This window comes from Astyanax mexicanus, chromosome 18 (assembly GCF_023375975.1).
Source record: "Astyanax mexicanus isolate ESR-SI-001 chromosome 18, AstMex3_surface, whole genome shotgun sequence".
Lineage (NCBI taxonomy): Eukaryota > Metazoa > Chordata > Actinopteri > Characiformes > Acestrorhamphidae > Astyanax > Astyanax mexicanus.
Genome location: NC_064425.1, coordinates 43,686,844 through 43,714,597, shown reverse-complemented (window position 1 = coordinate 43,714,597; position 27,754 = coordinate 43,686,844). Strand labels below are relative to the sequence as shown.

General features: G+C 40.9%; 1 protein-coding gene across 1 annotated transcript in view; it reads left to right on the top strand.

Annotated features, from left to right (window-relative positions):
* The window catches only part of kirrel3l (kirre like nephrin family adhesion molecule 3, like), an 86,144-nt gene extending 62,128 nt beyond the window's left edge, over positions 1-24,016 (top strand). Inside the window, exons 5-15 of the mRNA XM_049467058.1 lie at positions 5,530-5,680; positions 6,941-7,046; positions 7,272-7,420; positions 8,952-9,079; positions 12,406-12,532; positions 13,522-13,622; positions 14,982-15,180; positions 18,184-18,291; positions 18,516-18,625; positions 20,080-20,169; positions 21,025-24,016. Of these exons, the coding sequence (XP_049323015.1) occupies positions 5,530-5,680; positions 6,941-7,046; positions 7,272-7,420; positions 8,952-9,079; positions 12,406-12,532; positions 13,522-13,622; positions 14,982-15,180; positions 18,184-18,291; positions 18,516-18,625; positions 20,080-20,169; positions 21,025-21,555 (1,800 nt within the window). The 3' untranslated portion in view covers positions 21,556-24,016. The remainder of the gene's footprint in view (positions 1-5,529; positions 5,681-6,940; positions 7,047-7,271; positions 7,421-8,951; positions 9,080-12,405; positions 12,533-13,521; positions 13,623-14,981; positions 15,181-18,183; positions 18,292-18,515; positions 18,626-20,079; positions 20,170-21,024) is intronic.
* The last annotated feature ends 3,738 nt before the right edge of the window (positions 24,017-27,754 follow it).

Sequence of the window (27,754 nt, the reverse complement as noted above, 5' to 3'; positions counted from 1 at the left end):
CGCTCTTTGTTGGGTTGCTCTGCACCCAAAAAAAAAAAAGTTGTAACATCAATAATTCTCTCTCTCTCCTGCATTTCTGTCACTGAGGTGTTACTGTTTCAGCTTTTCCATCTTTCTTTCTGTCACACTCTCTCTCCCTCTCTCTCCCTCTCTCTTTCTCTCTCTCTCTTTCTCTCTCTCTCTCTCTCTCTCTTTCTCTCCAGTGCTTTGGCACTCTAGCATAACTGGAGCATGCCGAAGCGCAGACAGGCATAAGCGTTTGATACAGTAGAGTTTCTGCAGAGAGGGGAAAGAGAGAGGGATCGGGCGAGGGAGGGAGGGTGGAGGAGAGGTAGAGAGACGCAGAGAAAGAGTCGGAGAGGGAGGAATCAGCCACAACAATGCCGGAACACAATGGAGAACGCGGCGGAGCGTGAACCGGCGGCAGCCGTGTGAAAGTGTCACATTTGTCATGCTCTCTGGCCACGCTAAATGGCTCTAAACCCCACGTTTAAGAGGGCAGGGAGAGGGTGAGATGGAGGGAGGACCATGACGCCAAAGAGACAAGAGATGGAAAAGAGAAAAGGAACGGAAAGAATCAGATGCTTGTTTAAAAGCAACGGTACAGCGGAAGAGCGACGGCAGGTGAAGAAATAAAAAAAGACAGCACAGGGTGAACAATAGGAGACATGGAGGAAGAGGAAGGCAGGCAGATTGGTGGAAGAGAAGGAGAGAGAGAGAGAGAAGGAGGAGTGGAGGGGAAAAAGTAACAGTGACAGGAGGAGGAAGAAAAAAAAGACAGCAAAGGACGAGGCTAAGGGTTGAGTTTGAGAAAGAGAGAGAGAGGAATGGAGACAGATAAGCAAATGAAGACAAAGGAGGGTGAGAATTGAATGGAGGATGGAGAGAAGAGGAAAGAGTGAAGAGGAGGTAGAGATGGAGGACGAGTTAAGATAAGAGAGAGAAAGAGAGATAAGACGAGACAGAACGAGAAATTAGAGAATTAGATACTTGTTACAGATAAAAAGAGAAAAAGTAAGAAAGAAAGAAAGAAAGAAAGAAAGGGGAAGGGAGGGAGAAAAAGAAGGACAGATGACAAGAGTCTCATTCAGACATTCAGTGTGTTGTGAGGTCATAGATGTAACAGGCATTATGATGCCAGTTGGAACATGCCTTATGATCTCATTCAGACAGTGCATTGTGTGGTCATACTTAAAACAAGCACTACAATGCTACATTCAGAAAGAGCATTGTGATGTCACAGTTGAAACGGACATTGTGATGTCACAGTTGTTACAGGCACTGTGACATCCTAGTTGGAACAGGCATTGTGATCTCACTGTACAGTGCCTTGTGATGTCAGTTTCCCCTTGATGTTGTGATGTTATAATTGGATAATTATGGTCATGTCATAGGAATTAGACCTTACATTGACATTGTGATGTCATATTTGGATTGAGTATTGTGATGTCATAATCAACCATGCACTGTGTTGTGATGTCATATTTGGATTGAGTATTGTGATGTCATAATCAACCATGCACTGTGTTGTGATGTCACATATGTAACAGTTGATGCATTGTGGTGTCAAATTCAGATAAATTTAGTTTGATGTAATATCAGTTTTACAATGAGTTTACCATTTATTTACCACATAACTAGGTTATGATGTCACAATCAACATACAAATTATTTTTGTGTTGATTCAGTCAGACAATGTCTTGTCGCATCACAATCGGATCATAGTGGCTTGTTAATGAAAACGCGATTCAGTCGTGACAAGAGAGAAAGAGAGAGAGGAGGGTAAAAGAGAAAGAAATAAAGAGTGAGAGCGAGAAAGAAGGACAGGTGACAGGAGTAGGAGGAGGAAGATAAGAAAAAAGAGGAGGCTGATGATAGAGGGTGAAGGTATAAAACAGGTAGGCGGGCGAGAACAAAGAACAGAGGACACAGCGAAGGGAGGAGACGGAATAAGAGAAAAGTGGAGGCGAGGGAGGACAAGCTGTTGGTTGATGGTTGTTGCTTGAGAAAGCAAGAAAGAGGGAGGAAAAAAGAGCGAGAGAGAGAGGGGAAAAAAAGCAAAAAAAAAAGGAGGGATGGAGTGGAAGGGTGTTGACAGAGAGCGATGCGATTCAATCTAGCGTAAAAGCGTTTTGAGTGAGTCGGAGGTGAGGCTGAAGTGACTCGGGCATCGATTGACCCCCAACCGCCCGGCCGGCCATCACACCTCGAGTCAGAAAAGCGTCTGGTCAAATTCAATACTTTATTACCACATCAGCGGCAGCCTGTCAGGAACCGGACAGCCCAGCACATTTAAAAACACACATTATCATGTTGCGATGTCAAAATAGTAAGATCATGCATTGTGATGTCACAAATAAATCAAGCATTTTAATAACCCACCTTGATTGTGCATTACGATGGCATGATTGGACCATTAGTAGTAATGTCCTAGTTGGGAAATACACTGTTAGAGCATGTTGGACCGTGCATTGAGATGTCACAAATGAATGGTGCATTGTGATGTCATAATAGTATCATGCATTGTGATGTCAGAATTAAATCAAGCATTTTAATAACCCGCCTTGATTGTGCATTACGATGGCATGATTGGACCATTAGTAGTAATGTCCCAGTTGGGCAGTACACTGTTAGAGCATGTTGGACCATGCATTGAGATGTCACAGATGAATGGTGCATTGTGATGTCATAATAGTATCATGCATTGTGATGTCACGGTTAACCCAACTTGATTGTGCATTGTGCATTGTTTCATTTGTTTCATTGTTTCATCCATTACACACAACAACCACAACTGCACATCTGCACCCAAACTACAGCTGGCGAAACAATACACACACTAGTAATACACTTCACATAATACATGTGTTGCATCATAATCATTGTTGCATTGTGATGCAACAATTGGATGAAGTTTTACTATGCATCATGATTTCATTACAGCAGTATTGTGTAATAATCAGCTCATGCATTGTGATGTCAGAGTTGCATCATGTCTCGTGATGCACTGTGATTTTGTGATTGAATTATGAGGTCATAATCAACCTATGCACTGTGCTGTCACACTTGAATAGTACATTGTAATGTCACACTTGGACATTGATTTATGTGTTGTCAAAATTCTTTCATGTGTCATAATGTCACAGTTAAATTCAGCAATGATAAACCCTGATTACAGTGTATTATGATGTCAAAACCATTATTAGTAGTGTCATATTTGAGCAACGCATTGTGATGTCAAAATAGTATCATGCATTATGCAAACCCACCTTGATTGTACGTTATGGTGTCATAATTGGACCATTATTGGTAATGCCAAAGTTGGGCAAGGCACTGTGCTCTGATGTCAGAGTTAGAGCATGCATTGGTTTTATTGATTGGACCATGCATTTGTGATATCACAAGTAAATCATGCACTATGATAACCCAACTTGATTGTGCATGGTTATTTCACAATGTCATGATTGGACAATGCATAGTAATGTCATAGTTGGCTGAATGTTGCATTGTGATGTCATAATAGTATAATGCAAGCAATTCATTCCTTATACTAACCCAACTTGATTGTGAATGGTGATTTCACAGTGTCATCATTGGACCATGCGTAGTAATTTCAAAGTTAGCCGACACATTGTGATGCCACAGCTGAATGTTGCATTGTGATGTCATAATAGTATCATGCATTGAGATGTCACAAGTAAATCATGCTTTATGAAAACCCAACTTTGTGATTGTGTGTTGCAATTTTACAATGGCATACTTGGGCAACGCACTATGATGTCACAGTTAGATGGATGGATGGATGGATGGATGGATGGATGGATGGATGGATGGATGGATGGATGGATGGATGGATGGATGGATGGATGGATGGATAGGTAGGTAGGTAGGTAGGTAGGTAGGTAGGTACATCTATTAATTTATTACTAAACAAAGGCAGAAGATTCAGCTTAGCAGGAAAAGCAGAAGCTAAAATAAAGAAAAAGAGAGAAAGTCAGGAGTCAGAAAAGAAATGCAGATTAAAATTCTATTAAAATTCCGTTCCCCCGTCAGAGTGCTAACAGCAGTGGTGCGGCGGCGGCAGGAGCAGGAGGAGGAGGAGGAGGAGGGCTAAACTCCAGCGCAGACCAGAGCCCCACTTAGCCGCATCGATCCGTCCGTGCACAATAAACAGATTTAAAAGATGATGAGGAACAGGAAGAGCTGATGGAGGGCTCTCTGGGAAAAAAAATGTGCCCACAGCAAAACAGCATCATAAAACACACGAGCTCACCTACCTGCCACGAGCGCTGCTCTAATCCTTCTGAGTACTCAGACTGCTCCGGAGACATCCACATTCATTTACACAGGATTAAAACTAGGTGTTGCCAACTGGCTTACAGCATGGCAGTCATTAGGAGACATGCGGCGTGGCTCGATACATCAGAGCGCATCACAGAATCGCAACCTGTTATAATCCTGCTCTGAATTTATAATAGTCGTAGCATCAGTGTGCGTTACTAAAACAACTAGTAGGATTTTTATCATTTAATAAAGCAGTTGCACCATGTGTTGTGATGTCACAATTGGACACTGTATTCTAATGTCACAATTGCATCATGCATTGTGATGTCATAGTTGGATCATGCTTTAGCAAGAATTGGACCATGCACCGTATGATGGTACAATCCGATGGTGCACTTTAATATTACAGTCAGACCATCATACATTGTGATGTCAGAGTTGGACCATGCTTTTGCTATCATACAATTGGACCATGCATCATAATGTCATAACCAGATGGTGCAATGTGATGTCACAATCAGACCATCTTGCATTGTGATGTCTCAGTTGGATCATGCTTTTACTATCTTACAATTGGACCATGCATCATAATGTCATAACCAGATGGTGCAATGTGATGTCACAATCAGACCATCATGCATTGTGATGTCTCAGTTGGATCATGCTTTTACTATCTTACAATTGGACCATGCATGTTACGAAGTCACAATAGGACAATGCAGTGTGATGTCACAATTGGTCCATGTTGTATACTGTATTCTGCATGATTTAATTGTGATGTCCCAATTGGATGTTGTGTTCTGATGTCACAGTCGGATGAACAACGCCTTGTGATATCACAATCAGACCATGCATGCATTCGATTATGTGTAGTGATGTCACAATTGGGCAGTGCGTTGTGATGACACATCTGAATCATGCTTTGCAATAACACAATCAGACCATGCATGGTGTTGATTAGGTGTAGTGATGTCACAGTTGAACCGTGCATTGTGATGCTACTATTGGACCGTGCATTGTGATGTCACAACTGAATCATGCATGATATTGTCATAATTGGTTATTACGTTGTGATATCACAATCAGAGCATGCCTTGTGATGTCACAATTTTAGATCATACCGTTTGATATCAATACTGTATCATGCATTGTGACATCACTGTTGGACCATGACCATATTAGGTAAATAATATAAAGTATTTAATTTGTTCTGAATTTTAATACCTGTCTGTTTTGTCTCTCTAGTCTCTTATGGAGGACGGAAAGAGGGAAACAGCTGTGAGTTTACTACCGATGACGCCGGAGGACCGAGACTCAGGGCGGACCTACACCTGCAGAGTCCTGAACCCGGCCGCACCTGCAGGACGCCAGACCTCCGTCACCATCAGCGTCCAGCGTAAGAGCTCTTTTAGCTCCTCAGAACCTCCACCCACACCCACACCTACACCTTCACCTTCACCTGCACCACGAGGCTCAGAGTTAGAGCCGCTGTTTCAGTCTAGGCCAGGGCATTTCACAACATTTCGTGGGGGTGCATCTTTTCAATAGGAAATTTTGGAAGTGAAGTGCGAGACAGATTCAACAAATTCAGCTTTTTAAGGCTTACATCAGCACTGAGTGATAACCAAGGTCAAAAATGAGCTGCAGCACCTCAGACCAGTCCTTTAGTACTTTAACACAAACTCGGATCCTCAGCTAATGCAATAGTTTGCCCAAAAATGAAATGGACAAAAAACACAGACCATTTTTTCCCATGATTTCCCCGGATAGCACCAATCTATGTCTACCAGACAGAACTGTGTGAACATAATACAGATATATACAGACAAAATGCAGGGTGATACTATCCTTACTAGTGCATCTCAAACAATAGAAAGAATATAGTTGAAAAGTTACTTTATTTCAGTAATTCAGTTGGAAATGTGAAATTTATATATATATATATATATATATTATATAGAATTTATTACACACAGAGTGATATATTCTATTCGCATTTATTTCTTTTACTCGTGTTTTTGATGATTATGAAGCTTACAGCCAATGAAAACCCAAACATCAGTGTCTCAGATGATATTAAATAAGAATATTTAATAAGACCAAGATACTTTTGGCACTAGTGTGGGCAGTGTGCCAAGTCCTGCTGGAAAATGAAAACCATCACCATGACCATCAGTAAATTCTACAGTAAATTTCATTTAAAGTAAATCAAGGGAGCAGAGTCTGGAGGAAGAGTGGAGAGACACACAGTCCAAACTGCTCGAGGTCTAGTGTGAAGTTTCCACCAATCAGTGATGGTTTGGATAAAGAGTCATGTCTGTCATCTGCTGGTGTTGATCCACTGTGTTTTATTATCAAGTCTAAAGTCAGTGCAGTTTTGTTTTCCCACAAAATCTTACAGCACTTCATCTCTTACAGCTTCCCTCTGCTGAAAACAACTTTTATGGAGATGCGGATTTCATTTTCCAGCAGGACTTGGCACACTGCCCACACTGCAGTGTACAAATGTAGCAATTGGTCTTATATAATATTCTACTTTTCTGAGACACTGATTTTTGGGTTTTCATTGGCTGTAAGCCATAATCAAAACCAACAATAAAAGAAATAAATGCTTAAAATAGATCTCTCTCTGACTTTAATTGTGTTTGTGTTTTAGATCCGCCCTCTGTGACTCTGTCCGTCCAACCCCAGACTGTGATGGAAGGAGCCAAAGTGCTGTTCATCTGCTCTGCCTCGGCCAATCCGGAGATCACTGGCTACAGGTAAAATAACACAAAATAAACACACACGTATATATATATATATATATATATATATATATATATATATATATATATATATATATATAATTTTTTTTATTATTTATACTAAAAACATTGATTCCAGACTTCAAAACTTGTACCGTACAGTACATATTTACATTTCCTGGTGTTTGATTATGCTAAATAATGCTTATTTTATGGATTTTCTTCTCCGTGCTCCAAAAGGTGGTCCAAAGGTGGCGTCCCCATCTCCGAGGCCAACGGGGACAGTCTGGAGGTGACGGTGGATCAGTCCTACTTCACCGACCCCGTGTCCTGCGAGGTGTCCAACTCTGTGGGCAGCACTAACGTCAGCACGCTGGTGGACGTGCAATGTGAGTATAGAATACAGCAGCAGGACTTAAAGAGCTTCTGCTACAGGCATGTAGCATTTATCATTGTCAGAAGCAGAAACTTTAGGCTGGGTTTTTTTTTTGCATTTTTATTATTTTTTTAAATGAGTTTATTTAGTGTTTAAAAGCACCAGCAGCCTTTTTTTTCATTTATGTTAATATTGAAAATATTGCATCCCAATTGTGCAATAATTACTAATGCTAAATAACGAAATAGTTTTCTATATAATGTCTATCGTGTTTTATAAGGCGTGTATTATAAGGCGCAAAGGTTTATAAGGAGCATTAAGCAACACTACTAAGGATGCCTAATTGAAGTGAGCAAGGGTGTCGCCATGTTTCCCTTCTAATGGGGAATCACCTTAGTAAACAAAACTGTAATTCTTAATCTACACAAATTTCTCTTCTGAAAAATGTTTATTTGGGTGAGTAAAGCAGCTTCTGTTTATTTGCAAGCTTATTATTTATTTGTAAGCTTAGATTTCCAATATTTGGTCTAAGTATGCATTTTCAGTGAAGTTTCTCCAGCACTAAGGCTGGGTGCAGCAGCATTAGCATTATTGTTAGCCGCTAAGCACAGTGCTAGCAGGCTGTTAATGCTCCCCAACAGTGCTAGACTGAGGAACCCTAAGTGTTCTGGTAAACCATGGCACTAAGGCTGCTAAGGCTGCTCCCGGCCTTAGTGCTGGAGAAACTTAAAAACTGAAAACTCAGCCTTATGACTCTGTACTTCAGCAGAGTGGCTGTACTGCTCCTTAATTAATACCTGACTGGTAAAATTCATACATAAGGAGCATCGGATTATAAGGAGCACTGTCAATTTTTGGGAAAATTATAGTTAAAGTTAATTAAAGTTATAGTAATAATATTAGTGTATAGTTACATTAACAGGTAAATATATAAAATGCATGCAAAAACATATCTAGTAATTAATTATGTTGCCATTTTATAAAAAAAACAGTTTATTTTATATATATTTAGTTTTGAACATGATTCGTCCTATTTATTCCTTATATTAAATATAATTTTATTATTTTTTACTCTCTGTAATCTTGCTGTTTTATTGTGGATTATTCTATTGTCATCATCTCTGGTTGTGAAGCATATTAAGCTATTATAATAAGCTATATTCTTTTATTTTATTTTTACAACACACGTTCATGCACACCTGTTGTGCATACAATAAATCTAGTGTAATTATTCAGCTGTACTTAAGTTGCATTATGTACAATAAATACTGAAGCACTTGATGAGCTTTCGAATGCCAAGGCTGCAGCGCTGAACGACATAATAGACTGTAGTTTTGATGACGCACAAACACCATCAGATCTGATACACACGTGTGTACATGCAGATCACATCAAAAGCTCTCACGATGTTCTCACGAGACACTTTCACTACGGCTCTGAAATCAACATGCAAGGCTTTACACGTTGTTTATGTGAGTATCTGTGCTTTAATAATTGTATTTTTTCCTCATTTTTCCCGTTTCTCTGTTTCTCCGTTGCTCCAGTCGGCCCGAGGCTGCTGTCAGAACCCAAACCCCTCACGGTGGACACGGGTATGGATGCTGCGTTCACCTGCGCATGGACTGGAAACCCACCTCTAACTTTGGCCTGGACCAAACAAGGCTCTAATGTGGTACGTATCACTCTCAGACTTCATCGATTGGTCCAGATTTTAGAGTTTACCGTTCAGTCTGAACCAAAATAGAAGGTGTGAAAGGGGACGCAAACCACAGCCCCTATCAAAGGACTAAAATTTGGTTCAACCGAAAGAGGTGGTCTCAGTCTGGATCTACTGAACCAACAATACATTTTTTTACACACGATCATGAGAAGATTTACACTGGTGAGAAATGGCAACCAATAGCACACAGCATACTCTCAACCGGAAAAGACCGTCTACCTAGAGCCAATCCATATCTGGGTATTTAATTTTTTTTTGGGTAGTTTTAAAGTATTTTACCAATTTACCTAGCCTTAATGTTTTTGGAATGTGGGCGGAAACAAGAGTCCCTGGAGGAAACCCACCCAGACACAGGGAGAATATGGAAACTCCCCCCCAGATAGGGACTTGAACCCAAGATCCCAGTTTTGGGAGGTGAACTTGCCACCTCGTAAACTTGTCCAAAAAAGGGGAATAATACAGAATGCTGGTGTTCTCATCAGCTAATTAGTATTAATATTGGTTTTACCTATATTAACTTAATATAGAGTGCGCCGCTAGGATCAGAATCGGTAAACAATCCTGATCTTGGGTATTAATTGCCTCGATTTAATCTGTATCGACTGGTAACGCGGCGCTCCAGAAGGAAACACTAAGCTTAATCACGGCTGATCTGCTCCCAGCACAGCCGCAGATAAGTTTTGATCAGTGGATGTGCGGCGAATCGCTGCCATCTCGGGCGTTATCCGTACGCGAGCGCGCCCTGGCTTAGAGAGCGAGCTGATTGTCAGCCAGCGCTGGTGTGTTTCAGCCCACTGTAGACCCTCGGCATCACGCATCAGCCGGATATCTCCCGGGAACAACTCTCATGCTGTCTAATCGGATTTCACAAAGAGCCCGAGAAAGCAAACAAGGACCGAGCGAGGAAAAGAGGGAAAAGAGAGAGAGAGAGAGAGAGAGAGAGAGACAGCAGTTTAAAAGCCAGAGGGCCGTGCTAAAGCAATAGGCTAATTTTGATGCTACAGCAGCCGCCCCACCTCTCATTCCCCCATCCCCACTTCCCCACACCTCCTCCTCCTCTTCCTCCTCCTCTTCCTCCTCCTCCACCCCGTGCAACGTCTAAGAGCAGGGCTGATCTAATCCTCGAGCGGCGTGTTTACTTCATCGCCACGAGATATGGATTAATTGGCTAATTCGATGAGTGTCTGCGAATGAAAAATCGAGGGGAGCGCTAAACGGATTAATCTGAGTTTGCCGGCGTTGCGAGGGGAGGGGTGTCTAATGATCAATGGGGCCTAACGAGCCACTGCCGCATGTGTTACTAACACAGCCCAGGCAAAAACACACAAACGCCACTGCGGATACAGCGCTGACACTTCCACTCCCAAAAACGAGCGCTCAAGAGTTCTTTGGAGCGACGCCATTGAGAAAACACCTTTCTGGCTCCTTAGATGATGGAATATCTAACCTCTAGGGGTCGCTAAACTGTTCGAATTTGTAATACAAGCCTAAAGATATAGAGGTACCAGTTTGAGAACCATTGCTTTAAAAATTAAAGTTTTTAATGGAAGTAAGTGGGAGTCCAAAGAGCTCCAAAGATCCAGAGTTTCCAGTTTGCCATCAGCTGCCAGAGCCCTGAGAGAGCACAATTGTTGGCCTTGCTCTCTCTGGGTCTGTTACCTTAGGGAACAGCTCAGGAAAGCCCACATCTGTTTATAAGTTATGAGGTGTTATCTTGTGAGTTGAAACTGTTGAACACTAGCCAGTATGCTCATGGGAATTGGAGCGAGGCCAATTGATAGTGGGCGCCATTTGGCTAGGGATATTTCCTTTTTTTGATTCACAGTGTCTGGAAGGCATTACCAACCACAGTGGACAGTGCAGCGGTAATGATCGTGACCCCCTGCATCTGGCTAGAATTGTACATGCTAAAAGACAACCCACAAGTAAATACAGTAGCAGACATATAAGTCTTGTATCTTGTAGACCTTTAGTTTTTTATGTCTTGATAGCATTTTTTATAGCTCCATTTTTAAGCTCCATTTCCTGCACCTTTAAGACAATACTAAAAAACAAAAAAAAAAGAGTTATTAAAAGTCTCCACCTTGGAAATTCTCTTTTTTAGAGACTGAAAATGCTCTTTTACTGTAGACACAAGGCCAAAACGCAGACAAAACCCTCTGGACGGTGCCTAAAATCAGTTTTCGCTCAGTCTCCATCCCAACGGAAGTCTATGTACAGTTATTTCCTTGCCATGTTGTATTTCAGCACTTCTTGTATTTCACCTAAACACCATTTCAGCGACTTTAATAAACCCAGAAACACGGGGAATAGAGGTTGGGCTGTTCTTTAAGATGAAAAAATGACAGCTCCAAGTTGAAAACGTCCCCTCGGTATAGATGGCAGCGGGCGCTCCGCAGTGTAGAGCTCCTGTAATGAAATGGATGACTGGTGCTAATGGTAATGGCTGTCTCGCGGGGGCTGCCGGAGTGTTACCGACTGAAATAAACACAGCTATCGGGTTTTAAGTATGGTCCCGTGCACATGCGGTGGAAATATTGACGGCGTGATAATGATATTCATTCGATGAGCTTCCATACGGAGGAATTCCGTATGCAGGGGATCGTAGAGGTGTTAGTCAATAGCCTGAAGGCATGCGCTTATAAGCATTTAAAGACATTTTAACCCAAAAGCTTATGCTTAAATGCTTTAAATTAGGTTCTAAAAGAAACATACAAAAGCATGCTTGTAATGTAGACAAATTAGAGCAAAATGGTGGCCAATCTTCATTAATTGCACATTGCACCAGTAAGAGCAGTAAGAGTATGAAGGTTCAATTAGCAGGGTAAGAGCTTTGAGCAGTTTTGCTCAAAATATTGCAATGCACACTATAACATTATGGGCGACATACCAGAGTTCAAAAGAGGACAAATTGTTGGTGCACGTCTTGCTGGAGCATCTGTGACCAAGACAGCAAGTCTTTGTGATGCAGCATCAAGAGCCACGGTATCCAGGGTAATGTCAGCATACCACCAAGAAGAACCAACCACATCCAACAGGATTAACTGTGGACGCTGTAAGAGGAAGTTGTCTGAAAGGGATGTTCGGGTGCTAACCCGGATTGTATCCAAAAAAACATAAAACCACGGCTGATCAAATCACGCAGAATTCAATGTGCACCTCAACTCTCCTGTTTCCACCAGAACTGTCCGTCACCACAATCAATTATTGTGCTCTAAAACCAGGTGTTTCAGTTTCATTCTCCAACCCCTGTTTTTGTGTGTTTTTGTGAATGGCAGGTGCTCAGCAACAGCAACACGCTGCAGTTGAAGGCCGTAACTCAAGAAGACGCCGGATTGTACACCTGTAAAGCCATCGTACCCATGATTGGTGTGGCTGAAAGAGATGTCACTCTTACTGTCAACGGTAAAGAAGCTCTCTCACTGTTTCTTTTACTCTCTCTCTCTCTCTCTCTCACCAGAATCAGCAGCTCCAAACTGCTTATTAAAGTCTCTTATAGAGTGTAAATGGATGTAAATGTCAGGAATGGCTGTTTCTTAAGGAGCTATTTCAGGCCTTCAGTCCTGAGCTGTTCTCTACTGACTTCAGCGCTAATAAGGCAGCACTCGCTCATTAAACCTCTTCACACCCCGGCTTCCATTGGCGCGCACACACTCACACACACACACACACACACACACACACACACATACACACAGATTCACCTGCTTCCAGCTCTTTCTCTATCTATCTCCTATATTGCTCAAATGTTACAGATACAACACAAACACATAATAGAAATCATCATCTAATTCCTTTTCTCTTCTATTGCCCACATATTTGCTTCTATTACCGTATTTACCCCACTATAAGGTGCACTTAAAATTCTTTAATTTTCCCAAAAACCATCAGTGCACCTTATAATCCGGCCAGGTATTAAAGGAGCAATAAAGCCACTCTGCTGAAGTCCAGCGTTATAAGGGTGAGTTTTCAGTAAAGTTTCTCCAGCACTAAGGCTGGGTGCAGCAGCATTAGCATTAACCGCTAGCCGATAGCATCCTGGCTTACCGGAACACACAGAACAGAATTTCTCTTTATCGTAGTTGTTTTATTCTCATGTCTAAATATTTGTAATAATTAAAAGTGTCAAATCAGTGATTTAAAAAAAGAGTCTTGAATTGACAATAATATCAACAATATTCATCTCAATTATTTCTGGGACGTTATATAGTCCGAACAAAATAATAACCTCTCTCTCTTTTTCTTTCTTTGTCTTTCTCTGCCTCTTTTTCTTGCTTTTCACTGCATCTGTTGCTCAATTGCATTCACAATAATCAAAAAAGTAATCATAATAATAGTATTAATCTCTAATGTCTCTCTCTCTCTCTCTCTCTCGTTCTTTTTCTCTCTCTAAGGTCCCCCCATCATTACGGCTGAAGCTACTCAGAAAGCTGTGAAACACTCGAAAGGAAAGCTGGAGTGTTTGGTGGGAAGCAGCCCTCCACCGGACAAAATCGTGAGTGTACTTTCTTGTTAACACCATATATGTGTGTGTGTGTGTGTGTGTGTGTGTGTGTGTGTGTGTGTGTGTGTGTGTTTGTCTGCTTGTTAGGTAGCTTTGTTAGTTATCTTACACTCAGCGCCGCCTCGTTCTTGACAAGCTGTTCCCTGGGCACCACTTTTTTTCTTGATATTTTTGGTTTATGTGTGTGTGTGTGTGTGTGTGTGTGTGTTAGTGTATATATATGTGTGTGTAACCCACCCAAGGCATCACCCCCTCATCTCCCACCCCCTTCAAGATCACAAGCAAACTAGCTCGCTTCTTCTTCTTCTTCTTCTTCTTCTTCTTCAGTGTCCCTACATACACACACACACACACACACACACACTCACATACACTCACATACATATATACACACACACACACATGTACACTGCCCATTAAAAGCTGCTGGTTGAAGAGGTTGCCCCTTTAGCTCACCTTTCACACCCCCGCGGTGTGTACACTCTATACACACATCCCTCTCTCTCTCTCCATCTTTCTCTCTTTCCGTCCCTCTCTCTCTCTCTCTCTCTCTCTCTCTCTCTCTCTCTCCGTCCTTCTCTGGTGCGCAATTAGCACCCGGCTCTGGTGACCCCCTGTGACCCCCGCTGCCTGGGCAAGGCCTTCACTGGATAATTAGGGTCTGAGGTAGAGGGGGTGGGCGAGGATGGACAAGAAGGAAAAGGAAGGAATAAGGAGAACAACAAGAAAGAGAGAGAGAGAAAAAGAGAGAGAGAGAGAGAGAGAAGGTGGGAGGAAAATAAACATCAGCGACGGTGACAGAAAACGACAAGCTGAGAGATAAAGGATGAGGAAGAGAGAGAGAGAAAGAGCGAGAGATGGAAGCTCCACACCTCTCAGCCACAGGGAACACAGTGCATACTTCACCCCCCTCTGTGATTCTACACTGACCCGCTGAAAAAGAGCAGCTGGCACATCATGTTGCTCTCTCTCTCTTTTATTCTCTCTCTTTCTCACCATACAGCTCTACCATATTCTCTTCCCAGCTACACTCCCAAAAAAGAACCAACTGACTGCCAAAAACAGACTAAATTAAATGTTATAAAAGTATAAAAGGGTGGTAAAAATAAGAATAAGAGTCGATTTAAAACATCAACTATTACTACAAGAACTTGACAAATCTAAGTAAACACTAAAAGCAAGCCCAGGAATTAAACCCACAGCTTCTAATGGTCACCAGTGATTTCTTACGGTTGTCCATGAGTTCTAACTGTCACCGGAGGCTTCTAACAGTTTCTGGTGGGTTCTATCTGTCGCCCGAGATTTCTAACGGTCACCCGAAGATTAACTCACTGTCCTGTTCATCGTCAGGTGTGGACGTTTGGGGAAATGACTTTGTCCTCCGGCTCCTCTGGTCGTTACTCCGTTCAGACGGTCAACAGCGACCGAGGCGTCCTGTCCTCGCTGATCCTGTCCGAGACGCTGGCCCAGGACTTTCAGCTGCGATACAACTGCACTGCCTGGAATCGCTTTGGAACGGGAACCGCCCTGGTCATCCTTAAAGAACAAGGTGAGATATCCTCAACTTCTGTAGTCTTTTAAAGTTGTTTAAAGTTGTATTAGGTATAATTTTTAAGTCTTGATCAAGAACAGGATGCTAAAATAGTTGTAAATATAATTTAAAAGGTGCTTCAAAGGGTTTTAAGTAAGATACCATAGGATACCACAGAGATTTTACTCAAATTACACTGTAATCAACTAATTAACAAGCTTTTATTCAATTGAAAGTGACGTGTTAAAGTAGGAAACCAGTAAAATGTGCAGATCAGAGAGTACTTTAGAACCAGTGTTGGGAAACACTGCCCTTTTTGTCCTCTAAAATCTCAGATCTCTTGCCAAAATGGTTCTTCATGATATTAAAAGTGATTATTTTATGTCGTCTCTTACAAAAATCCTTTGTAGACTTTATTTTAATAGTTTACATTCTCAAAAACCACACCACATTTCCACGTCTATCTGTTGCGTTGTTTAAAAACTGGTGCAAAGCAGTGTGAACGGTCAAACAGTGCAAAAATTCAGATTGTTGCGATCCCCTTAGCATACAGAGGCCGATACAGAGATTACACCTGCTACAGGTGAAGAGAACTGACAGCTGAACCAACTCCAAAAAAGTTACAGAGGCAGATCTAAGACGAGCTCTTTTTTGTGATCAATATTTCACTTTCTCTCTCTCTCTGATGAAGGGGAAGTAGGAAAAGGAAAAGGGATGAGAGGAAGAGAGAAAGAGAGAGAGAGAGAGAGGGAGGATGAAACGAGGCTAAGATTTAAGACAGGCTTTTAAAGCCAAAGCTGGGCTTTGGTCATTTGTAATACAGCAATTCCAACAAAAGCAGCTCAGAAGAGGCGGAAGAAAAATGCCAGGCATGCAGCTGAGGAGGTGCCAAGGGTTTTTGCGATGAGATGAGTTTGTTCAGAGCGTTTGAGGGTAATGTAAGGGTTTCATTTAGTAGGTTACATCCCACAAAGTGAAGGGGCTTTCTTTTTTTTTTCCACGCTGGATGAATCGTGACAGGTCCTCCTTCTTCAGAGTCAGCGGCCAGCGGCGCACAGGAAACTGGCTGAAGAAGGAGACCCGAGAAAGAGAAGCCCTCCAGTAGTGCGCTTATCTTAATTATACACCGGCGAATCAATATCATTTAATCAGGAGATGGTGTACTTAATGAATACATCTGCCCCATAACACAGATATAGATTTTGAGCCTGAATCAATTCGTTCGCGGGCCGGCGGGTGTCCCGGCGTACCGCTCGGCCGGGCCGTTGCTCGGCATGCGTGGAACCACTAGAGCCTGAATTCGCTTAAATAAGGTTAAGCACATGGTAGTGCGGGCAGGCCTTTGTAGTCGGAGACACCGAAAATGAGGTCCTAGCCAGCAATTTGCATCAAGGCAGAAGAGGCTTGTCTCAGGAGAGGCAGGCAGCGGTGCTATCTCCCGCAATCTCTAATTAGATTAGTGTCAGCTGCCTCGCTGCATGTCAGGCCTGGTTACCCCTCTTCCAGTGGAGATTAGAGCCAATCGCCTGGCCCTGAGACGCCACACTGGATGAATTTCTATACGTGATGCCACGGCTGGAGACTCGGATGGGTTGGATGGTTTAGAAGCTCACTTGGCAGCCCGATCTGGAACCTCCAGAGAATACAGCAGGGTTAGGAGATACTGCGCTCACACATCCGTAAAGAAATGAGATCACTCTTGAATAGTTTGAATACATTAGCTCACCATTTGGCTTAAACAATGCGCCTGTTCTTAATAAGTAAGGCTTAAAAGCTTGAGATGCTTGAGATGGCTTAAAAGTGAAATTTGCTTTCACTTTTCATCCTTGTCCCAAGTGTAGTCCATCAGTCAGTTCATATTTAGATCTTTAATTTTTTTAGTTATTTTTTATGTATTTCTAATCCTAATCTTAATGAATCTTTTCTAATTGTCTCCCCAATTTACATGGCCAATTACCCAACCCACTCTCTAGGAATCCCCCAATCACTATTAATGCCCCAGCACACCAGGAGGGGGAAGACTAGCACATGCCTCCTCCGACACATTTGAAGTCAGATTCCGCCTCTTTCCAAACTGCAGCTGATGCAAATTATAAGGCTAATCTAACTGTAGTACTGAAAATGAACTGTATGTACTGTATGTACAATAGTAGTTAATACACAGAAAGTTGCATAAAAGCCTCAAATTGCTTGGAGGTGTTCAGTAATCTCTAAACGACTTTTTATGTGTTTTCCAACATTTAATGACAAACAGTTTTATAAGAAAATGGACTAAAGAACAGAAAAACAGCAATTTAGCTTCCAGGAGGTTACTAGTTTTCATCTTCTATTTTTCATTTGTCTTCCAGTGTCATTTTTTCTCATTTATTGGACCTTTTCATTTTTCAGCAGGACTTTGCACATTTCACAATTTCACTATACAATTGGTCTTGTATAGCATTCACATTTTCTGAGTTTCTGATTTTTGGGTTTTCATTGGCTGTAAGCCATAATCATCAACACATAAAATAATTAAATGTTTAAAATAGATTACTCTGTGTGTAAAACATGTATTACACTATACACTATATATTGTGACTGGCCGTTCTGTGTTATACCAGGATGTATAATCCAGGGTGAGACTATCCTTGTAACTTTAACACGAATTGGTGCGTCTGTAAAACTGTAAAATACACACATTTTTTCTGACCTGCATCCTGTGTATTCCACGTTCTAGAATGCAGCGAGCATTTTAAAAGATTTATACTGTTTACATACTACTACAGCACTATGAAAAAATAAATAATAAAACGTGACGGCAGTCTACTTTTTTTTCCATGCTATGGTCGCTTTAACAGTGCTGAACAGTGGAATAAACAGACTATACTACTCTCTGAAATACAGTTTGCCTCCGTGCAGCTCGTGATTTGCCAGACACGTTGACACAGCTGTCAAGCACTCATAAATATTCCCCTACTCGCCGGCGTTAGCTGGAAAGACTGACGGCGTTTTAAGTGTTGCAACTCTCCCTGTGTGTTACAGAGGCTCTTCCCATGCTGATCATCATCGGTGCCTCGGTCGCCGGCGGCTGCGTCTTCATCGTCTGCGTCATCACCCTGGTGTCCCTCTGCTGCCGCCACACTGCCAAAGGTGAGGTTCAAGGCCAAGGGGTTGGGAGGGGTGCGAGCGCTCGGACTACATGTGCATTCGCAACACAAATGGATGGCAATCAAACTGTCCAACTAGTGGAAGGTTAATTATAAGGGCAGCTAACTTTCCTGGCGAGGAGTTGACCTCTGCACCTCTCTGTAGCGCTTTGTGAAGTTGTTCCCCTCATTAATCTCTGTCCACTCTCTCCACCGCTCTGCCCACAGGTAAAAAGGGGACTCGCCTGTCCAAGAGCGACATCCGCGTCCAAATTGTGCACAGTGACCACAACGCCGCCCGAGGAAACGACGACGAGGAGGACGTGAAGGAACCGATGGTGAGAATCTCTAAAAAATCTGAGCTAATTAGCCTGAAATGGTTTTAACACTAGAAGCACAAAAATAGCAGAACTAATAGACACCCTTAATGGGATCTAACAGTCAGCCACAGTCAGTTTTCTGTTAAAACTAATATTTACAGATAACAGTGCATGTGTGTGTGTGTAACAGTGTGTGTGTTTTACAGTGTCACACAACTAGATAAGCACATCTATTAGAGGAGAAATTAACTCAACAACAACCCAACAACAAATGCAGGATTTTGGCAGCAGTTGCACAAAAGGCTAATTGGTGGTTCATTAGCGTTAGTTACATCCCTTCATTAAAAGTAGAAAAATCTACTTCAAGACTGAATCCTTGTTGTGAGCTGGTTTTGGGGCGGTTTAAGCTAAATCATCCAGGTGAATACTTAATGTATACTAAAAAAGGTGGTAAACAAGCTGGGTGAGCTGACCGAAGTAGCCCATGATATTGTGATATGAGTTTTTTGGATGAGATAGTGTAAAAAAAAAAAAAATCAAACGAGCGCTGGATGTTAATCTACACAGACGTCTCTCCTGAAAACCATTTATTTGGGTGATTAAAGCACTTCCGTTTATTTACAGTAAGCTAACAGAAGTATATTTTTTAAAGTTGAATTTGTCAGTGAAGTTTCTCCAGCACTAAGGCTGGGTGCAGCAGCATTAGCATTAGCTGCTAACCACAGCACTAGTAGCTTGTTTTAACATGGTGAACACGCTACAGACTGCAGTCCAATATACTTGTCTCTGAGCAGCGAAAGAGCTAGCGCTGTGGTTAGCGGCTAATAATAATGCTAATGCTGCTGCTCCTAGCCTTAGTGCTGGAGAAACTTTACTTACTGAAGCTGACTGATAGAATTTTCAACACCTTAAAGTCTGAAACATACAGAACGCTGGTTGACTAGTTTAAAGGTGGTCAACACGTTTGGCTAAAACCTTGTCAAACTGCTGGACCATTGTGGTCATACTGTTGAGATTTTGATTAACTTCTGGTCCAACATTCTGGTTTACAAAGAAAAATACACTTTATATTGTGAAGTGAATTAAATTAAATTGATCTACCTGTTCAGGTTCAATCAGTTATTGGTCAGAAAGCTTGCTAATTCTAGTAGAGTTGCTTGGATATGTTCTTCATGCTTTTAGACCAGCCAAACCATCAAACTCCAGGCTATTTTAGTATCAATGTTTTGCTGAACTTTAAATGAAATACCTTTCTGCCTGCACTGCAAGGAAAGCTCTTTCGGAGTCATTCAGGCATCATAAAAACACTCGCCTAAGACATTATCCCGCATTTGAGCTTCTTTAAGCTTTTTTGATGCTCGGCCACATGTGGCATAAGAAGCTCCTGATGCATTCAGAGCTCAGCTGGTTTGCGGTGTGAAAGTGCCGTCGCAGCAGTACCTCACCCAGGCGCGTGTGATTCTGTCTCTCAGGCTCCCAACAGCAGCGAGTCTCCGGGGACGTCTCGCACCGAGCACAGTGATCTGCTGGAGGAGGAGGACGATGAGAGATCGGATATTAAGGTAACAGTGCACTACACAAGATGTGCAACTTTATCTACTGTAATATATAAGCCTGATGCTAGCTTGCTAGCTACAAACTAATGTGCTAGCCCCAAGCTATGAGGCTAATATGTTACCTCTAGCCATAAACTAACACACAGGTCAAGATAACCAATATACATATCAATACACCAATATAGCGTGATGCAATACAAAGATTTAGATTAACTATGTAGTTTTACAGCTAGACTGATACGAGTGGATCAGACACAGCATTGCTGCTGGAGCTTTTAAACACAAACCAAAAAATTAGAGACCACTTAAAAATGATGAGTTTCTTGATTTTACCAAATTAAAAAAACTCTGGAATATAATCAAGAGGAAGATGGATGACCACAAGACATCAAACCTTCAAGCTTTACTGCTTGTATTATTTCACCAGGAGTCAAAGGCATAAAGTTATCCAAAAGCAGTGTGTAAGACTGGTGGAGGAAAACATGCTAAGATGAATTCCTGAACTCTTAAAACTTTATGAACAAGAACTTATGATTAGAACGTTGCATTATTTGAGATCTGAAAGTTCTGCATCTGCATCTTTTTTGTTATTTCAGCCATTTCTCATTTTCTGTAAATAAATGCTCTAAATTACAAAGTTTTTATTTGTAATTTGGGAGAAATGTTGTCTGTAGTTTATAGAATAAAACAACCATGTTTATTTTACTCAAACATAAACCTATAAATAGCAAAATCAGAAAGACTGATTCAGAAACTGAAGTGGTTTCTTAATTTTTTTCCAGAGCTATGTTATTTTATTGCCCACTCCTTGATCCAAGTATACCTAATAACCATCTCCTTTATTTTCTTCTCCCCCCTCAGGATCCCACCAACGGCTACTACAATGTCCGAGGCCACGACGACCGCCACATCAGTCGCACCGGTTTCTCCGAGTACGTCCCCAACTCTCGTCCAGTCTACACGCCATCCCAGCTTCCCTCCCCCAGCCCGCTGTACGGCCAGCAGGCCAACCCTCAGACGCGCATCTACGACTTCTCCAACCGCTACGCCACCACCCCGAGCACACGCAGCACCTACGAGCAGCAGCAACCGCAGCAGCAGACGCAGCAACCGAAGCAGCAGCAGCAGCAACAGCAGCAACCGGGCACGCCCACCATGTACCCGCAAGAGCCCATGTACTCCGGCTCCGGCTACCTCCCCTCCACCTACGGCCGTGCCTTCACCAGCTACGTCAAACCGGCCTCCTACGAGAAGATGGACGGCTACGAGCAATCGGACCAGGCCAGCAAAGTGTCCAGCTCGTCTCGCTTCTCCTACGCGTCCTCGCAGGTGTCCTCGCAGCAGTCCGACTACGGACGCCCGTCTCAGCAGCGCATGCAGACTCATGTGTGAACGGCTTCTGACGGCAAAAGAGACTTGCGTTCAACCAGAACAGAGTAGTAGGAACTGAAATTGCAATTGGAATTGGTTCGGAATTGGAATTGGTTTGGAATTGGAAGTAGAAGAGGAATTCCCCCTCCTGCAAACACCTTTTTCCGTAAAGGAAAATTGTTTGGGTTGATTTGATTCGGGATTTGAGACTTGAGATTCGTGCGACAACAAGGTTGTAAAGTCGTCTCTCGACTGTAACCGCGACTGTGGTTCTTTTTTTACGGGAATGTGGAACCTGAAGGAAACTTTCTGAGAAAGGATTAGCTCTGTTGTGATGTTCCGTCACACCTAGACTGCGTACGCAAATTTAATTGTGTTTAGCTTCGTCCGCTAGCTAAACTTCCGGCGAATGAATTCATGAATCCACCCTTTTATTCATCCCTTTTATTTCATCCAAACGGATCGCACTCCACACTCACGGAGTTGGGAATTGTCCGTTTTTTGGTGCGAAGGGACTTTGGTGGAACCAACGGACCGGAGTGCTCACATGGACTCGTGATGATACTAACCTTTGTAAATGAGAACGTTGTGACATTACGCTTGACCACAATCAAAAAAACTAAATGAATCGAAAAAGGAAAAAAAGAACAAAAAAAAGAGAAAACCCTTATCACCAATTTAAACGATATCCCAAAAAAAAAAAACTCAAACCATACACGGACTGTAAAATGTCTTACGTGACGGCATGCTGAAGGAATTGTAAGCACATTTATGTGTGTGTGTGTGTGTGTGTGTTCCTGACATGAGGACTCCCCCTACGACTACAGAGGAATTGAAGGGATATAATGTGGGATATAAACAGGCGAGACAAGAAAGAGGAACAACTGGTTCTGAGTTCTGGGTCTTCTTTTTTCTGAAGGCTTTTGTCTGCTGTTTTGTGTCATGTTTGTTTGTGCTCTTGAGGGGGTACTTTTGAAGAATAAAAAGTGAGCGAGCGAGTGCGCCGGATCAGCACGAGAAGCAGTATTCCGAACTCGGCGAAAAACAAAAAAGGCTAAGCACGCGGCACTTCAGGTGCTTTTTTCGGTTTTGTTTTGTCGAAAGAGAGATTATTAAGCTCAAATGAAGAAGAAGAAGAGGAAGAAGACGAAGACGTGACCGAGACACTGAGAGAGTAGTCTCGCTTTTGTAAGCGACCCGGCGTAGAGAACGGCGTGGGGTCGCTTCCTGTAGGAAAATGGAATAGATAGCAAGATGTCGTCGATATACTCCCTCGTGTAAATAGGATATATTGGAATGTCCTTTTCAATATATTGCATTTTTGTATGGGTTGGGTTCGGGGTGATTTCAAAGGTGCCTCTGCTGAGCTGAGCTGTTGGGTTGAGTTATCTGGGTTGACTTTAATTGAGTTGGTGGCAATCTCCACGCAAACACAAAGCCTTGAGCCAGTTTAGCAACTACACTGTGTTGCTACTGTGTTTTGTGTTTGGTTTTTTGGGTTTTTTTTTTTTTTACGTAAAAATGAAAAAAAAAAGAGCGCATGGGCAAAGATCTTAGGTATTGAGACCTTATACGGACTTCGATGACACAATCAAGTATCTCTCCAAGATGTTTACAAAGAAAAAAGACAAAGACGAAGAAGATGATGATAATAATGATGATAATGATGATAACTACGACGGCGATAAAAAGCAAAGCTCCTGAGAAACGCAGATCAACGACTGTAAAAACCCGGGGTAAAATAAAAACCCTCCTCCTCCTGTCTGTTGCATGCAGATGATGTGTCTATGTGAACGTAACTGAGCATTTCTTTCTGTGTCCATTCCCTGTGTAAGACATTGCTTTACTGCACCCGACACGATTCAGAATCAGATTTGAATTCACATTTGGATTTACACATTTAAATTTGAAATCTGAATCTGAATCTGAATTTGAATCTGAATCGTGGCTGTCCACTAGTTCTAGTGGACTTTTTTTCCCGTACTGCCATTTTTTTCTTCAGGCCTGAGTGGTTGGCTCTAATTGAGGAAAATTGAAAAATTAGACGAGAACAAAAATTCACAAAGTGAACTAACTAACTGTGTCTGAGAAAACACAACATTGCTTGTCTTTATTTTTATACTTTATATAAGCCTTAATGTACAGCTTGTGAGCTGCTCTACTGTAAAGTACATTTATATTATAAATGCATATAAATATATATCTGAATCTGAGTTTTATTATTATTATTATTATTATTTCGTCCACAATCTCTTTACCCTTAGGCCTGAGTTTTCTTCATCGATGTCTTGAGGAAGTGAGAGGACTTTTGTTTTGTTTTGTTTTTTGTTTTTCGTTTTTTCTTTCTTCGAGACACAACGAATTGTCCTTTATTTTTATTTTTATTTTTTTTTAAGATTATGTATTTACTTGCTAAAATGAGATATTGTTGCTTGTAACTTTGTACACATATTTATATTTAAATAAAATCATTTCAAATAAAGCCGTGCAGGTGTGAGTGAGTGAAGAGCGGGGTCGACGTCCCGCCCGACGTCCCGCGGGACGCGAGATAAACAGTAATGGTGCGGCGGAGTTGATGAATACATAAATTAAAGGCTCTGCCTGTGTTGATTCTTCGCTCCCCTCAGCGGCAGGCCTGGATTTTAATAAAGATGGATGAGTTTCCTCGGCCTCCCCGCTGCCTGCCAATCAAACAGAGCTGCCGAGCCTCGTCTTTCTCGACGCGCCACGCTGAGGACTGGGTGACATTGTGTCTCTCCCTGTCTCTCTTTCTCTATATATCTATATATGTATATAACTCTGGAAAAATAATAAGAAATCACTTAAAAATTCTGAGTTTCTTCTTCGTTTGATTTTACCAAATTGAGGAAAACCTAAAAAAAAAGAATATAATCAAGAGGAAGATGGATGATCACAAACCATCAAACCACCAAACTGAACTGCTTGAATTTTTGCACCAGGAGTAAAGCAGCATAAAGTTATCCAAAAGCAGTGTGTAAGACTGGTGGAGGAGAACATGATGCCAAGATGCATGAATTAAAAAAAAAACTGTGATTAAAAACAAAACCAGGGTTATTCCACCAAATATTGATTTCTGAACTCTTAAAACTTTATGAATATGAACTTGTATAATCTCTCTGCATAATCTGCAAATTATTTGAGGTCTGAAAGATCTGTATCTTTTTTTTTTTTGTTATTCCAGCCATTTCAGACAATATTTTTACAAGAGTTTCTAAAATAAAACAACACTGTTCATTTTACTCAAACATAAACGTATAAATAGAAACTGAAGTGATCTCCTATTTTTTTTTCCAGAGCTGTATATATATGTCTCTCTCTCCTTTTCTATCTCTTTCCATCCCTTAAGAATTTTCCCAAAAGTATATAACAGTATATGTAGCAGTATTTATAAACTGTTAATGAAGTTTTACCTCATGGGACAACTTGGAAACACATGCACACACTGGTAACACACTGGCATAAGTGATGAGGTGATATCTTGTGAATGAGACTGAACACTGGCCGTTGTGCTCATGGCAAGGCCACACAAATTTTTGGAGTTAAAGCAATGCTTGATGGTAAATAAAAAAAATGGGATTTTCTAGATCAGGGTTTCTATCCTCATTGTACACTATCACTGATTGGTGGAAACTTCACACTAGACCTCAGCAGTTTGGAATGTGTGTCTCTCCACTCTTTCTCCAGACTCTGCTCCCTTAATTTCCTTTAAATGAAATGTAAAATTTACTGATGATCAGTGATGGTTTGGAGAGTCATGTCTGTCATCTGCTGGTGTTGATCCACTGTGTTTTATTATCAAGTCTAAAGTCAGTGCAGTTTTGTTTTCCCACAAAATCTTACAGCACTTCATATCTTACAGCTTCCCTCTGCTACTGACAACTTTTATGGAGATGTGGATTTCATTTTCCAGCAGGACTTCCAGCAGCACACTGCCCACACTGCCAAAAGAAACAATTGGTCTTATATAATATTCTAATTTTCTGAGACACTGATTTTTGGGTTTTCATTGGCTGTAAGCTTCATAATAATCAACAATAAAAGAAACAAACGTTTAAAATGGATCACTCTCTGTTTAATACATCTATATAATATATGCATATATATTTAACACTCACTTTCTCTATTCTCAGTCTCTCTCTCTCTCTCTCTCTCTCTCTGATCTCATGCTATCACTCAGAGCTTACGCTGTAAAGTCTGAGACGAACACAAACCCACTGTCAGCGTTTAGAGACTGAAGAATGACACCAGGCCAGATCCGGGTCGCATTCATATTAGATTCAGCTGAGCTGGATTAAATGAACTGGATTAAAAGAGGCTCTCATGGGTCAGCACCTCTATATCGCCTATTATACAGTGGAGCTTTATATCAGCACAGAACCTCAGTACTGTATAAACCCTTAAGGAAAAGAACTATGAAAGATCCTAACACTTAACCTCCTGAAACCCTCCGTCCTCATATAAGGACATTACATTTCTGCTTCTCTACACCCTGATCATGCGTTTAAACGTACAAAATTAGGGTTAACAAATCCTAAAAGGTTAATTATAGCTATACATATCCAGAATTAGGGCTAATTAGGGTTAAACAAATCCAAAATTAGGGTTAATTATAGTTATACATTGATCCAGAATTAGGGTTAGTTAGGATTAGACAAATCCAAAGATAGGGTTAGTTAAGGTCAAAAAATTAAGGTTAATAAAGGTTAAACAAATCCAGATTAAAGGTTAAATAGGGTTCAACATTTCCAAAATAAAGGATAATTAGAGTTAGAATAATCCAAACTTAAGGTTAATTAATCTTAGACTAATCCAAAGTTAGGGTTAATTAAGGTTAGCCAAATCCAAAATTAGAGTTAAGTAGGGTTAAGCAAATCCAAAATTAAGATTAGACAAATCCAAAATTAGGGTTAAACAGGGTTAAATAAATGCAAAATTAGAGTTAGGTAAATCCAAAATTAGGGTTAATTAGGGTTAGACAAATCCAAAATTAGGGTTAATTAGGGTTAGACAAATCCAAAATTAGGGTTAATTAGGGTTAGACAAATCCAAAATTAGGGTTAATTAGGGTTAAATAAATCCAAAATTAGGGTTAATTAGGGTTAGACAAATCCAAAATTAGGGTTAATTAGGGTTAGACAAATCCAAAATTAGGGTTAAGCAGGGTTAAATAAATCCAAAATTAGGGATAATTCGGGGTAGACAAATATAAATCTAGGGTTAATTAGGGTTAAGCAAATCCAAAATTAGGGTTAATTAGGGTTAAATAAATCCAAAATTAGGGTTAATTAGGGTTAGACAAATCCAAAATTAGGGATAATTAGGGTTAGACAAATCCAAAATTAGGGTTAATTAGGGTTAGACAAATCCAAAATTAGGGTTAATTAGGGTTAGACAAATCCAAAATTAGGGTTAAGCAGGGTTAAATAAATCCAAAATTAGGGATAATTCGGGGTAGACAAATATAAATCTAGGGTTAATTAGGGTTAAGCAAATCCAAAATTAAGGTAAGACAAGTGCAAACAAATCCAAAATTAGGGATAATTAGGGTTGGACAAATCCAAAATTAGGTTTAAATAGGGTTAAGCAAATCAAAAAGTAGGATTAAATAAATCCAAAATTCAGTTTAATTAGTATTAGACAAATTGAAAATTAGGGTTAGACAAATGCAAAATTATTACAGTTAAAGTAATTCAAAATCATAGTTAATTATAGTTATAAATATCCAGAATTACGGTTAATTAGGGTTAGACAAATCCAAAATTAAGGATAATTAGGGTTAGACAAATCCAAAATTCAGTTTAATTAGTATTAGACAAATTCAAAATTAGAAATAATTACAGTTAAATTAATTCACAATTAGAGTAATTAGAGTTGTAATTATCCAGAATTACAGTTAATTAGGGTTAGAAAAATTCAAAATTAGGGTTAGTTAGGGTTAGACAAATTCAAAATTAAGGTTTATTAGGATTAGGGTAAGTATGACATTTCAGAATGCTGCGGCTGGACTATTTACTTCTTATTTACTTCTGGACAGTAATTCCAGGTGGGCTCTAGTTCTACATACCATACTCTATAGGTCACGTGGAGTTCTTTACTCATCAGGTCATGGCTGTTTTTATCAGTATACTCTGGTTTTAATGTGATATCTGATCAGTTTATGCTGGTTTTTGGCAGTTAGCAGGGTGTGGGCTCTTGGCTC